General features: G+C 33.6%; 1 protein-coding gene across 2 annotated transcripts; it reads right to left on the bottom strand.

Moving 5' to 3' along the window:
- LOC129954232 (peroxisomal acyl-coenzyme A oxidase 3) lies at positions 1-15,934 on the bottom strand. 2 transcript variants are annotated; one of them, XM_056068007.1, is made up of 10 exons: positions 15,802-15,934; positions 4,679-4,823; positions 4,175-4,312; positions 3,625-4,115; positions 3,400-3,560; positions 2,750-3,337; positions 2,533-2,687; positions 764-895; positions 541-696; positions 1-469 (listed from the first exon to the last, which is right to left on the bottom strand). In XM_056068007.1, exons 2-10 carry the CDS (start codon positions 4,718-4,720, stop codon positions 362-364), a joined length of 1,971 nt encoding a protein of 656 aa, XP_055923982.1. In that variant the 5' UTR covers positions 4,721-4,823; positions 15,802-15,934; the 3' UTR covers positions 1-361. The 2 variants fall into 2 exon arrangements, with proteins under 2 accessions (XP_055923982.1, XP_055923980.1); XM_056068005.1 differs by having other exon boundaries at positions 15,349-15,897.
- Between the last annotated feature and the right edge of the window lie 85 nt (positions 15,935-16,019).

The following is a 16,019-nucleotide window of genomic DNA, read 5'->3' as shown; positions in this document are numbered from 1 at the left end:
TATTAACAACAAAAAACAATGCATTTATTTGTATAATTTTTTTAACTTATCACCTCTGAAGTATAAAATACATTCGTTATTATTTTGTTCACAATAGTGCTAACTTAATTTTACCACAAAAATAAATTGTGCTTAGTAATTCATTTCAAACCACCTCTGAAATACTGGGATGCGATCGTCTAATGTACTTTTTTGAAACTACATATATTTTTTTTGATCAGAAATTGATTACTATAAGTTCTTGAAAATCAATCAATACGTTCTCTTCCTCCGGACGATTCCGATTTCACCCCTAACTTAATTATGTAAGAAACTAAGTTTAAAAATATTTTCCCATAAAACCCATTCAAAACATTTTGTTCTAAATTTTTGACTTCAAAAATTGTTTATAGGTTACTTCTTGCCACCATTCAGGACGTTCCAAGACAGCAGGACCTTGCATAATGGATCTTTGGAGATGAAGGTAAATCTAGAATTAAGAATATGAAAATAATTGTATTTAAGATTTCCTTAAACTATAATATTTTTTAAATTATTTACATTTCCATCACTCATTCCAAGCGGTGAATTTAAACAAAAATCACTTGGTGCTATGGCATCAATCAAACTTATTGCTTCGTCTTTCAAAACTGGTAATAAGGATATAATACCTTTTTGGTATAATTCTGGCTGATTTAGATCACACAAGTAATTTCCCTATGAAATAAGAGAGTTTTTGAAAACATATAAATATATAGTTGTTAAAATAATTTAGGTATCTCACTTGGTATAATAACCCCACATGTTTTAGAATTAAATTAGCTCCGTAAAGTGAGAGCAATTTTCTAAGGACTTCTTTCTCAGGACCTGCTGGTAGTTCTTTCACAAATTTGTAGAAAACATAGTAGATTGTCCGCTAGAATATACAAATTAAAATAAATTTATTTGTCAAATGGTTAAATATTTTGAACACTAGAAAACTTCATTGCGAGTAAGAAAAAACGTAGCCAAATCTTTTTTCATTGGTAGATTTCGATGAAAATTAAAACAAAATTGATTTGGTTTCATAGCCAATGGAACACGACTGAGTTTTGTATGTGATTGGATGCGTTCAATCTCACATAGAATGATTATGCGGATACCTTTTTGTTTGTGTTTTACGTGTACGCGAACAGCTGATTCAAAACAGCTGGACTTTCAACAACGAAATCCAAATGCCGTAGAATTATTAGAATTATACATTTAACATTTTGTTTTAGAAATTGTTGGAACACGAAACCTTAGATGTTTGTCTCTTTAACAGTTTTACTTTATAACAGCTATTTCAATTTAGCTGTCCAACTCATTCGATAAGGTATCCAATAGACCATAATTTACCTATCCTGGAGGGCCTAACACAACATTAAACGCAGCCATTGTTTTCTCGTTTCTTATGGGGTTTTCTAGGGGTAAATGGGCAGGTTCAGACAACATAAGGGACTTCATTTGCTGCGTTCTTTGAATGGAAATTTGGAAGTTTTGCAAGTGTCATAAACTTTAACACGAACTTCACCAAGCTCTACCTTCAGTTAACCGTGCAAAAACTTAATTATCTACAAACACCTCTCAGGCAAGCTACAATTCCATCTCGAATTTTGTATTTTAAGGAAATATTACTTATTCCTGTTCCAATTTGACAAATAACCCTTTAACATAAAACATCAAATAAAATTGAGTAGAAAATAAATAAATCACAGGTTAATAAAGTTCAGCTCTCAGTTGAAAATATAAACCATGATTAGCTGTCATTTTGACATACGTTGAATTGACTTGATAGTTAGGGAGATTTTTCTTGACTAACTTTCGAGTCAACTGGCCAATAAAGTTGCCTTAATTGGAAGACAATTCTTTACTTTCAAGTCCTTTATATCGCCTAATCCTGGCCCAATTCATGAGGGTTTCCATGAGTAAATTTTGGTTTCCGTCAAAAGTTTTTTTTTTGTGGCTCATGGAACACGATTAGAATAGTTTTAGTGTAACTTGGTATACATTTTAGCGAGTGCGACTTAGCTGTCAAACTTCCATTTATATATTTTTTGAATAATTGTATTAGTATTAGTGCAAAACCCGAAAAAGGAAGAATCGATGTTTTGATGTGGGATATGAAATTTGTAGTACCTAAAATTCATCGAAATTTAATTTAAAAATAAAAAATTATAATACCAAACCCGAGAAACCCATACAAAACAAGCAAATTAATTTTAGGTACTACTACTTCTAAGGAAACCGCAAATATTTGCTTCGTAGTAGAGTTTTATTTTTAAGTGATTATTTTTTCCACTAAATTCGGATTTTGATCTGAACATTAAGTCCAGTCAAACTGACAGCTTTCATTTGTTCTAGTGTGCTAACTAAAAATCTTTATCCTTAAAATTAATTTCCAACCAACGAAACAAAAACATTTGCTAGCTTGCCGAAATCAATAATTTAACCTATGATTTCTTACCAATTTTCGTCCTTATAATATTTTGACATAAATTAAAAAAAGTCACACCTGTAATGGTTTATGCTTACCTGAGCGTATATAATTGATAAGTTGCTTGCTGTGAACACTTGTGAGTTATTCCGAACTTCAAACGCACTCGATCCACTTTTATGCAGTTCTTCAACTTTTTTGACAGTGACATCTAGCTGAAAGGCACACAACCAGTTTAGAGTATGAAGAAGATCTACAAAAAAACACACACAAAATAAACAATCATTTTCTGTCGTCCTTCTTTTGTCCTCTTACTATCTTCATTTAAGGCTTCTTCGGCGGTCTTAAATTCTGCTTTGCTGTTCAAAATTGAATCCATATCCTTAAGAAAGCTTATCGAACCCATTGGTGATGATTCCTCAAAATTATTCTCCCCTCGACGAATTGATATCAACCAATTCGAAGCTTGTTGAATCAATGTGTTGTTTTCCCCCTCGTAAGTACAATTAGCATCATTGTCATTCCTAAGATCACCAATTTTGGTTGATTTCAAATAACCATGCCCCCCACAAGCTTCCCGGCACTCTTGAATACCATCACGTGCTACCCAAGTGCAGACGGGCTTTGCAGCCGATGATAGGCCATGTAATTCCATTCCCTGAGCCGAGACATCTTCACCCATGAAAGTTTTGACCTGAAGGCCATTACTTTCGTTCCCTAGCCAAAGGGAGAAGACTCTCAGGGCGTAGGCTGTAGCAAGATACGGTAGAATGCGGTATTGCTGGGATTGGTATTCTATTACTGGCCATTCTTCGGAACTGCCATCAGGCCCGAATTGCTTTCGACAGGCTGAGTATCTTCCAGCTATTGTGACAGCTTGGCCCAGAGCTATATAGGCTAGGGCTGAAGAGAGACCATTCAAAAATTAGTATTGATTTTTTATGGAAACTTAACTTATATCTTACAGCAAATGCTGACTCTTCCTGCTGATAAGGCTCCCAATGAAGCCCCTAATCTCTTTCGGCTATCCTTGATTTTGCTCGTAAAGTTTCCTTCTGCATCCACATCACCAGTTCTAGATAGAAGGTTCTCCTTCGGAATGTGATAATTACTGAACATCACAAATCTACACAAATGTTTAGATAAAATTTAATAAGAAAACAAGTTTAAATATCAAACTAAAACGTTACCCATTATCGATGCCATTTAGTCCAACTTTTTCACCCAAGTCACCCACAGTGACTCCAGGAAACGCTAATAAAGTTTGTGGATCCCGAATTGGCACCAGAAAAGCATTCAAACCCTGATAGCTTCCCTCGGGCACATACAACTGAGCATAGACAATCGCATGAGTACACGTCTTGCCAAGATTACCCACCCAACACTTGGCCGCCTCAAAGTCAGGAGTGTTCAAAATAAATTCTTCAGTCTTTCGGTCATAAGTGGCTTGAGTGCGCATGCCACGAGCATTTGTTCCATGTGAAATCTCTGTTAAGGCAAAAGCCCCACCGATCTTGCCTTCCGTGACCATCTCGGTATATTTGTGCAAACGGTCTGTTCCCAGAGATAATATAACACTCGAGAACATTCCAATTGAGAGGGAGTACTTAATGGCTAGGCTAAAATCGTAGGAGAACAAGGCTTGAGTGAAGGCGTACGAAAGTCTTGGATTACTAATGAACTGCAGGAGGACAAATTAATTTTGTATCATCCAAATACCTTTTTTTTGCACTGACTTACATCGTTTAAAGTGAAGAAACTTTGACTCCAGATGCGTGCTGTCCGTTTATTGGCCAATTGTCGTTGGCGATCCAGGGATGGTGTTTCTTGATCATGTTGGAAATCTGGGTGTGATTCCATATAGTTCCATATTCGATGCTGTGTAAAAAATCAGAACCTTGAGTAAAATAAAGCTTTACAATGTCTTTAAGTAGATTTTTCATAAAGCCCTTTGAAATGTTTAGTAAGATTATAAATTTTAAAATGACGTTTTTGTTTCGACAACAGCTTCAAGGCCTTACGCTTCCTTCGAACGTAGAAACTTGTATCAAAAACTGCCAATAAGGATCATTGTAATAGATTGTAGGCAAGACTCTATTTACATAACACATCGTGTCTTGAGATAAATTATTTGAGCAGTTACAAGCCCTTTTCACACAACTTTGAAGAGTCAAGCACATTTTCCGAGTACAGTAAGCTTTAAAATTAACCCATTTTAGACAGATTACTTTATTTTGTACTTACCTTAAGACGTAAAAAATCTTCTCCCTCTAAAATGACACTCATTCGTTTATAACAAAATGTTGACTTATTTCTATAAATTGTAAGCGGTCCAATTTTAAAATCTCGAAAAATAGTTTTGTCATTGAAAATGCTTCCATTGTTGTTACTGAAATCGAGAAAAAACGTTCGGTTTAAAAATGTTTTTCATAATTTACCCAGAGGAAGATATTTTAAGTCGATGTATTTAAGACGAAGAACTTATCCGGGTTTCACTGTTTTTTTTTTTAACAATAGCAGACGCTTTAACAACCTCTAACTATTTTGTTCCAAAATATTAAGATTTACAATTAGTAAGTGTTGGATAGGTGTATTTTTGGCTATCTTAATGAACATTTAGATTAAAAAAAAAAGAAAAAATTAACCAATGTTTTTCGTTGATATACATATCTCTTTTATTTTCATCTATTTTTTAAAAATAAAACTAAATATTTGATTCAAGACCTGCTGTTTTACTTTTCTTTATCAATTCATATTAAAATTTTAGTGAAGACAAGCTTCAATTATTTTTTAGTTATGTATTTTGCAATTTAAATTTATATAAATATTTTGTTTGGTATTGTTTGACAGATCAAATGTTTTAAAAATTGTCTTTCCTAAATTATTCTTACAAATTCGTAACAATGGGCGCATTCACAAAGCTAGTTGCTACGTGGTCAAAATTCAACCAGCTTTGTAAATGCATAATTACACTACAAAGCTAGTCAATCCGGAACTGTCATATTAATGACAAATACAAACATATAAGAGTGCCGATCTGCATCCCACCCGCAACGCACGCGTCTTGAGAGTCTTGTTCCCATTGCATTGTCTACTTTATGTGCATTTTGTTGTCTGTTAAATCTAATTCAATAACCCAAACCAGTAAAAAAAAATTAAAAACAATAATAGTCCATCCCTTATATACTTTCTTTTAAATCTATTAAATAAAAATAATTAAAATAAATTCGTCGCCGTGTTAATTCCATTATCAAGTGCATGTACTCAGTGTTCAGTGTTTTTATTACAAAAGGAAAAACAAAAAAAAAAAACAACAAAACAATACCTACCTACCTTCAACATTGCGTATATAATTAATAAATAAGCAATGAAATGGCAAAAGTGATAAACACAGTGTAATGGGTAATCCCTTCTCTCCTTTCCCTCCACCCAACACAGGCATATTATCACAATCGATGTAGACATTGCATACGGTTCTTTTTATTGCTATGCAGTGTATATATGGATTGAGTTGGTATGTCTTCGGATAGATTAGTACATGTGATATCTAGTTAACCAGGGGCGGATCGATATGCAGATTTTCACTAAGGCATAACACTAGTGAAAGTCTGTTATTGAAAAGTTCAAATTGGATTCTAGATACTACATTTACTATAGGTAATTGTCCGAATTTGTTGTTTTACAAGTTTTATACATTAAAATGTTGAGTGAATTCAGGGTGGACTTTAGTAACATTCGTGGTTTAAGAAAGAATTCCTATGCCACATATGTCCACATTGCATCAAACAGGCCAGCTGTTTTGGCATTGAGTGAAACTCAAATAGGTGAAGATTCCGATCATTCGGAATTCAATCTAAATGGGTATAACTTAGTGCCATTATTTTTTCCTCATCATGGACTAGCCGTATATATAAGAAATGATGTTGCATACCAACTCCAGCCACAATATGGTTTGTGCTCCAACACAAACTTTAACTTCATGTGGTTAAAATTCACGGTAAATAAACACATCATCCACACATGTTTTTTATATTGAAGTCCAAATCTGGACAGAAATTCAACTTTTAACGAATTTGATGCTCTGTCTGACTCCATTCAAAGAATTGTTGCCCATTATCCTCACACTGAAATTGTCATTGCGGGCGATTTCAATGTACACAATTCTTCTTGGCTTCGTTATTCTGGTCAGTCAACACCGGAAGGAAGGTATGTTGAGATCTTTGCTGAGTTAAATCAATTAACCCAGCTTGTCGATGAGCCAACTCGAATCCCTGACGTTGCAGGTCAATCCGCCAACACCCTAGACTTGTTTCTTACCTCTGACCCTAATAAATACACAATTAGTGTATTACCGCCTCTAGGCACATCAGACCATTGTATCATATCTGCAAAATTCTCATGTCGAAAAAACCCAGTTAAAGAAAAAACTCCTATGAGAACCGTTTGGCAATATGAGAAAGCCAACTGGGACGGTCTCAATGAATTCTTCAGGAACTTTAACTGGTCACTATGCTTCCTCGATAGTGACGTGGATTCCAGCGCAGATATGGTTACAAATTTAATTCTTTGTGGAATGAGAAATTTTATCCCGAACAGGGTAAAATCTATCAAACCCAAAGAGAACTCATGGTTTGATTCGAGCTGTAAAGAGGTTATTAGGATCAGAGATGTAAGTTTCCGTTGTTACAAAGCCAACCCGACCGAGGAAAACCGGAATAAGTTCAAACAAGCTAGGAAGACATGTAATGGTCATATTCGTCGAACCAAATTTTTGCATGATCAGAAATTAAGGCAAAAAATACTACAATGTCCCAAAGGTAGTAAAAATTTCTGGTCATTTGTAAAAAACGTACGAAACACCACGTCGTCCTCGGTTCCAACGCTCGTCCACAATGACACTCCCTATGTAAGCTCGATTGATAAAGCCAATTTGCTTGCAGCACAGTTTGCTGTTAATTCGACGCTACCGGAAAGTGTCATGAGTCCTCCTGTTCTTGAGAGCGTAAATGATTCAATGGGACGAATCTTCTTTCGCACTCGTGCAGTTGCAAGAGTACTGAAAGACCTTGACATACACAAATCCGCTGGCCCGGATAGTATCTCCCCAATTGTTCTGAAGAGGTGTTCTTCATCGCTGGCAAAACCACTGCGTAAACTTTTCCATCTTTCCTACTCTACAGGTCTTTTTCCGAGCGGATGGAAAATAGCATTTGTCCAGCCTGTCCCTAAAAAAGGCGAATCCTCCTCTCCCTCTAACTATCGTCCAATAGCACTTACGTCCCTTCTTTCCAAGGTCATGGAAACGCTGATTAATTATCAGCTCAAGAAATATCTCGAAGAACGGAAGCTTCTTAATGACCGACAGTATGGTTTTCGTAGCAATAGGTCCACTGGTGATCTCATGGTCCATCTCACCGAACAGTGGAACAAATCTTTACATCGTTTTGGAGAAAGTAAGATTATTGCACTTGATATTTCAAAAGCATTTGATAGAGTTTGGCACCAAGCTCTCTTATCGAAAATGCGTGCTTTTGGTATTGATGAATCTCTTCTTCGTTGGATTAGAAATTACCTTTCTAACCGTTCAATACAAGTTGTATTGGATGGTTACAAGTCTGAAATTCTTAAAATAAATGCTGGTGTTCCCCAGGGCTCCGTTTTGTCTCCGACACTCTTTCTTATATTCATAAATGATCTTATGTCTACCACTTCTAATCCATTAACCTGTTTCGCCGACGACAGTACCCTCAGCTTTTCATACTCGTTTATAGATTCACATCCTTGTCCTTCGGATGTGGAACTTCAACGGCAGCGTATGATAAGCTCATTAAATTCTGATCTTGACAGCATTGTCCAATGGGGAATCAAAAACCGTGTAGAATTTAATGCTTCCAAAACTCAATGCTGTCTCCTGTCGTTAAAGCGTAACCCACCCCCGATGCCGCTATCCATGTGCGGCACTTGCATCCAGGAAACTAATCAACTTTCAGTACTTGGTATGAATATCACAGATCACCTCTTATGGAATGATCACATATTCGATATCGCCAAAAATGCTGCCAGATGCTTAGGATTTCTCCGAAGATGCAAGAAATTTTTCACCCCTTCTGATCTGGCTATAATCTACAAAGCTTTTATCCGTCCAAAGCTTGAATATAATTCTCATATCTGGGCAGGTGCCCCCAAAACAAATTTAAATCTCTTGGATAGAATTCAAAAAAGGGCTTTAAAAATGATAGGCGACAGAACTATAATCGAAACATTTACATCGCTAGAACACCGTCGCAATGTTTCATGCCTCTCGTTATTTTATAGATATTTTTACAAACAATGTTCTGTCGAATTAGCCAGTTGCATTCCACCCCTTAAACAATTCAGCCGTAATACTCGCACTTCTAGGAATGCTCATCAGTTTACCCTTGAGCTCAATTTCGGGCGTACTGTTAAGTACAGAGATTCTTTCTTAAATCGCACATCGAGAATGTGGAATGCTTTGGCCAACTCTGTTTTTCCCTCCCATTTTGATGTTCAGAACTTTAAGACCAATGTGCACCGGTATCTCCTCTTAAATCCTTCCCTATTTTCCTAACGCTCGCACTGTGTTTAAATATAAACATATAAAGGGTACTAATAACCCCTTGAGTGCCTGCTTATTATAAAAAAAAAAAAAAAAAAAAAAAAAAATAAGAAACATTTGTGTTTTCGGAACTTTATATAGTTTTTTCTTTTCTTTTTAAATTCAATGAAACCAAATACATATAAGATATAATATGATTGATTTATATTTGTATTTAAATACCGAAAGATTCATTTCAATTTGAATCACATCAGTGTGTACTAGCTAACTCACTAACTTCTGTAGTTAGAGTTAGCCAATCAGAATAATTTGACTACATAGCCACTAGCTTTGTGAATGCGACCAATAACGCTTGAACAACTTTTTTGACATAACAACAACAGTTAGAAATTGTTCGAAAAAAACAGACCACTGAACGCGATGGCAGGCATGGGATTCTCGGCGAATCTTCGCTTTGAATTCGACCAATTAAGAAATTGGAAGGCGAATTTGAAATGCCATAATGTTTGTCAGCGAGTTGAAATCCGACAGTTTTTTTTGGCGGATTTACAGGCGAAACAGTGTTTATTATTATTCACTGTTCGATTTCGTGGATTCTTTCTTGACTGTAATTATATAAAAATGTGAGTTAGCTTTATTTTATTTTTATTTTAATTTATCCACAATTCAAAAAAAAATATAAAATTTTTAATAAATCACCGCAAATTTCATAAATTCAATCAATACAAAATAAAATGTATGGAAAGCTGTCAAATCACTTTAATATAGAAAAGAAAGTCAAACCAAAAGTATCAAATCGCTGGAATATAGAAAGAACTGTTTTCGATTCGACGCGAATTCGTTAATAATGAAAAACGAAGCAAGACGAATTTGAAAGGTCGAATTGAAAATGAAATAAATTTGTTATTGGCTGACAGATAGGTTATTCGGGTACCTTTTTGTTAGTGTTTTAGGTGTAAAAGAACAAATGATCCAAAACAGCTGGGATGCCAAAAAAGAAATCTAAAGGTATCTGACAGAACAGCTTACTCAAAATGTAGTTCAATTTGAAGGAACCGGAAAATTGATTTTAAATTTATGTATATGTTTTTTAGTAAAAAGCCGGTGAATTATTAAAATTGTATATAGACATTTTTGTTTTATAATAATTGTGGACCTAGAAATATTAATATTTGTTTGCTTTTTGTTAACAGCTGAAAGTTGTTTTTATTTGTTGCCACATATCTCAATTTAGGTATACAACTCGGTTAATAAGGTGTCTTAAAATTCACCTATCCACGACAACCTATCCAACACGAGATTAAAAGCAGCTATTGTAAAACTTCCAGCAGTAATGCCAAAATTGTGTTAATAAAAGAAAGAAAACTGCATAAGCTCCATTTAAACATGTCAACAATTGAATTAATAAAAGTAAAAGACAGCTTTGTGAATAAAACTATCATCGTCGGTTTTTATAGTGGCGGCACCTATTGGCTAAGGCGACATTCGTTTTTTTTAACTTAACTTTAGTGTATAAAACTTCCAACGCCACCTTGAGGCTACAGCGAACGTTAATTTGCGGTCAGGTTGACATTTGTTTTTATTATGTTGATAAATTTGCAGTAAAATAGCAGTGGAGGAAATTTGATTGCTATGATTGAAATTCGGAAACGGAACTATCTATTAGGTTTAGATTGTCATTTTATGTATACAAATTGACATTGTTTATTGAAAATTGGTGCACGTTTAAGGCATCCCACAAAACGGAATTATTCTCTGGACCCTCTCTAAAACCCCAACTTCTATATGATTGAAATTAACATTTTAAAATTCAAAGAGTCATTAAATTGTCACGTCAAATTTGATAGTATATGACAAAGAAAAAATTACCATTTTATATTTCTGAAAAATTTTTCGCCGTCCAATATTTTATTTACAGATTTGTAAGACAAGTGTCAAAAGTTTGTAGATTTGTCCCCTGTCAATTTTTATGAAATACAATTTTTAGAAATAAGCCTATTTAACATTTTTTTTGAAGGTTTTCATATTCAAGGACATTTTCTTTATTATGTGGTTTTTAAATTTCTTCCAATTAGGTGACAATTGCCGATTTTCTATTTGGAATAAGTCATTTATACAGTTTGAGTATTTATGCAAATATTTTTGAGCAGAAAATCGGCTGATAGTTGCCGAAAAAAGTTAGAAAACAAAACTTGGTAGGCTCATTAAAGACAATGAAAGCGAATACGAACATTTACTTTAAAAGTGAAAATAATAGGTCACGCAAACCAATTTTTTTCTGTTACTTTTGACCGATAAAATTTTGAGTTTACATTGTGCAAGTTCAGGCAACATAAGGGACTTAATTTGTAGTCAACTGCATTCCTTGAAATTAGTTTTGATCAAGACAGCTAGTTAGTTTTTAAAGTGTCATAGATTTTAAATTTTAGAATTTCAATTCACTAACCTAAACGAAAACTACGAAAAAAACATTATGGTCTCTAAAACACTCTTGTTGCAAATTACAAGTCCATCACGATTTGTATTTTGTATTGTATTTTTTTTATAATTTGACATAGTACCCTTCTGCAGAAAACAAATTAATAGATTACAGAGCAATAAAGCTTAGTTTTCAGACAAATTAACAAAAAATTAACAGCTGTCATTTTGAAATAAACGGACTTGACTTGATAGTTTAAGATTTTTCTTGACTAACTTTCTAGTAAACTTTCCAATAGAGTTGCTTTAATTGGAAGGCAGTTTTTGGCAGCTGGCCAATCATAAACTAGAAACATGCCTTACTTTCAATTCCATTAAGTCGTCATTTGAATACCGAAAGATTCATTTCATTTTGAATCAAATCAGTGTGCACTAGCTTTGTAGTCGAAATTTTTACACTACATCGGAGGGGAAATTTCAACTACTTTGGAAGTTAGATTTAGCCAATCAGAATAACTTGACTACATAGCCACTAGCTTTGTGAATGCGACCAATAACGCTTGAACAGCTTTTTTGACTAAACAATAACAGTTAGAAATTGTTGAAAAAAAAAACAGACCACTGAACGCGATGGCAGGCATAATTTATTTTGAATAATGCTGGGGCCTGATAATGGGATTCTCGGCGAATCTTCGCTTTGAATTCGACCAATTAAGAAATTGGAAAGCGAATTTGAAATGCCATAATGTTTGTCAGCGAGTTAAAATCCGACAGTTTTTTTTGGCGGATTTACAGGCGAAACAGTGTTTATTATTATTCACTGTTCGATTTCGTGGATTTTTTCTTGATTGTAATTATATAAAATGTGAGTTAGCTTTATTTTAATTTTCTTATAATTTATCCACAATCCAAAATAAAATATAAAATTTTGAATAAATCACCGCAAATTTCATAAATTCAATCGAAACAAAACAAAATTTGTGGAAAGCTGTCGAATCACTGGAATATAGAAAAGAAAGTCAAACCAAACGTGTCAAATCACTGGAATATAGGAAGAACTGTTTTCGATTCGACGCGAATTCGTTAATAATGAAAAACGATGCAAGTCGAATTTGAAAGGTCGAATTGAAAACGATACGCCGGCCGCCGCCGTGAACCTCATAATCAGGCCTCTGAGTCTGTTATTGGCTGATAGATAGGTTATTCGGGTACCTTATTGTTAGTTTATTAGGTGTAAAAGAACAAATGATTGGCTGGGATGCCAAAAAAGAAATCTAAAGGTATCTGACAGAACAGCTCACTCAAAATGTGGTTCAATTTGAAGTAACCGGAAAATTGATTTTAAATTTATATGTTTTTTAGTAAAAAGCCGGTGAATTATTAAAATTGTATATAGCCATTTTTGTTTTATAATAATTGTGTACCTAGAAATGGTTATATTTGTTTGCTTTTTGTTAACAGCTGAAAGTTGTTTTTATTTGTTGCCACATATATCAATTTGGGTATACAACTCGGTTAATAAGGTGTCTTAAAATTCACCTATCCAAGACAACCTATCCAACACGAGATTGAACCCAGCCATTATAAACTTTTCAGCGGTAATGCCAACATTGTGTTAATAAATGTAAAAAAATACCATAAGCTTCATTTAAGATGTCAACATTTGTATTCAAACAAAATAAAAAGACAGCTTTGTGAATACAACCTATAAAACTATCATCGTTGTTATTGATAGTGGCAGCACCTATTGGCTAAGGCTTTTGAAATTTTTTTTAACTTAACTTTGGTGTATAAAACTTCCAACGCCACCTTGAGGCTATGGCGCACGTCAATTTGCAGTCAGGTTGGCATTTGTTCTTATTATGTTGCTAAATTTGCAGTAAAATAGGAAAGGAGAAAATGTGAGTATTATGAGGGCTATGATTGAAGTTCGGATGCCCGCCTCTCATCCAAAAATATTCGGAAACGCAATGGTTACTTATCATACAAAACTGTCTGTTAGGTTTAGATTGTCATCTTATGTATACAAATTCACTTACTTGAAGTGCATACCTGGGGGCTGTTTCATAAAAATTGACAATTGCTACATTTGACAGATTATCGTTTGTTACTTCAAAAGTTGATAATTGTTTAAAATTGTTCCACAAACAATTTGACAGCTTTTGTAGAATTGTACTAAAATACCGGACAATTGTCATATATTCCTTTCATAATTAAATTGTCATGAAAATGAGTTGTCAAGTATTTTTCACAATTGCCAGGAAATTTTAAACAAAGAATAAATAATGATTAGAATCATTATATGCCCTACAATTTAAAGACAAATTTCGTATCGGAAAATAGCAGCGGAATATAGTTTATTGAGAATTGGTGCACGTTTAAGGCATCCCACAAAACGGAATTATTCTCTGGACCCTCTCTAAAACCCCAACTTCTACATGCTTGAAATTAACATTTTAAAATTCAAAGAGTCATTAAATTGTCACGTCAAATTTGATAGTATATGACAATGAAAAAATTGTCATTTTATATTTCTGAAAAATTTGTCGCCGTCCAATATTTTATTAACAGATTTGTAGACAAGTGTCAAAAATTTGTAGATTTGTCCCCTGTCAATTTTCTTGAAATACAATTTTTAGAAATAAGCCTATTTACCATTTTTTTGAAGGATTTCATATTCAAAGACATTTTCTTTATTATGTGGATTTTAAATTTCTTCCAATTAGGTGAAAATTGCAGATTTTCTATTTGGAATAAGTCATTTATACAGTTTGCGTATTTATGCAAATATTTTTGGGCAGAAAATTGGCTGATAGTTGCCGAAAAAAGTTAGAAAACAAAACTTGGTAGGCTCATTGAAGACAATGAAAGAGAATACGAACATTTACTTTAAAAGTGAAAATAATAGGTCACGCAAACCAATTTTTTTCTGTTACCTTTGACCGATAAAATTTTGAGTTTACATTGTGCAAGTTCAGGCAACATAAGGGACTTAATTTGTAGTCAACTGCATTCCTTGAAATTAGTTTTGATCAAGACAGCTAGTTAGTTTTTAAAGTGTCATAGATTTTAAATTTTTGAATTTTAATTCACTAACCTAAACGAAAACTACGAAAAAAACATTATGGTCTATAAAACACTCTTGTGGCAAATTACAAGTCCATCACGATTTGTATTTTCTATTGTATTTTTTTTATAATTTGACATAGTACCCTTCTGCAGAAAACTGTAAAAGGAATCGTGCAGAAAACAAATAGATTACAGAGCAATAAAGCTTAGTTTTCAGACAAATGAACAAAAAATTAACAGCTGTCATTTTGAAATAAACGGACTTGACTTGATAGTTTAAGATTTTTCTTGACTAACTTTCTAGTAAACTTTCCAATAAAGTTGCTTTAATTGGAAGGCAGTTTTTGGCAGCTGGCCAATCATAAACTAGAAACATGCCTTACTTTCAATTCCATTAAGTCGTCAGAACCTACCTGTCAAAAATCTGCCCAATATTTCCAAAATAAAACAGCAACAAATTTCAATTGCAGCTTTCCCTCAGATTAATTTTTTTAATACATATGTATATTCTAAGATAGAACTACGTTGAACGCGATTAATATGTATGGATGGTAACCCTATCAAATATGTATCTTATCAATATTAATGTTTCACTTCATGAGCTCGCTTTATACATATATGTACATAATAGTGAAACAGCTGTGTTCGTTGTAATTTTTTATACCGCTTTTATGACCTCCCATGAGCCCTCATTCAACCATTGGCCGTCACCCGGTAGTTTATGTTATTTTTCTGTTTAGTTTTGTTTCTCTTTACCGCTCTTTTTCTTAGTCACACAAGTTAAATGCGATTTTCGAAAACCTTCTTAAAATTAATAATTGTGAAAATAAAAATATTATTCAAAACTCACTTTTGACTGTCAGAGTCATTGCTGAATGCTAATGTAGTCATATTGTGCGATGGATACTTCTTTTTATTCACAATGCAAAATTGTTACAAATAATTCACTCTTATTTCACAATAATTTATACCTCAGTATTTATAAACACACTATATTTGTCAAAAATGACTTAACACAAATTAAAAATGATTTCGTCTGGTTCACTCACTTTACACTAGGTATAAACTTATTGAAGTACTTTATTTATTTAAACCAATTCAACAATTCATCGATAGGTTTCTTTATGTTAATTACACCTATCAACTTGATAATTATATTTATTTAAGTGTAAATTTACTTTTGTCTTATTTTTATGGCTATGTACCTAAGTATAAAAATATTAGAATCTAAATAACTGATTGCAAATCTGATAACAAAGTAATAATAATGGTGTCAACTTTATTTGATGATAAGCTCTTTGACCAGTTTTAAGAAACAACAAAATCGAATGCGAAGTTAATAAACAACTTGTCTATAAATTATCAAAAACCCACTGTCTCTAAAATAGCAACTCGAACCTGCTGCAACAATAAACTGACAGATACTGAAATCGAAGTCTATACTCTATAGTCTAATAGTCAAACTGAAATTCAACTGAGAGCGGCAAATGCGAATAGACTTCGTGAAAAGGAGCTTTGAGC

Source organism: Eupeodes corollae, chromosome 1, assembly GCF_945859685.1.
Source record: "Eupeodes corollae chromosome 1, idEupCoro1.1, whole genome shotgun sequence".
NCBI lineage: Eukaryota > Metazoa > Arthropoda > Insecta > Diptera > Syrphidae > Eupeodes > Eupeodes corollae.
Note: the sequence above shows the minus strand (reverse complement) of the source record. Positions and strands in the feature narration are given on the sequence as shown.

Coding starts and splice junctions, on each gene's coding strand:
- LOC129954232 (XM_056068005.1), bottom strand. CDS start 15,389: ATGACTACATTAGCATTCAGCAATGACTCTGACAGTCAAAA. Junction 3,338..3,399: donor AGGAAGAGTCAGCATTTGCT/GTAAGATATAAG, acceptor GTCTCTCTTCAG/CCCTAGCCTATATAGCTCTG. Junction 896..2,532: donor TATCAATTATATACGCTCAG/GTAAGCATAAAC, acceptor TGTATATTCTAG/CGGACAATCTACTATGTTTT.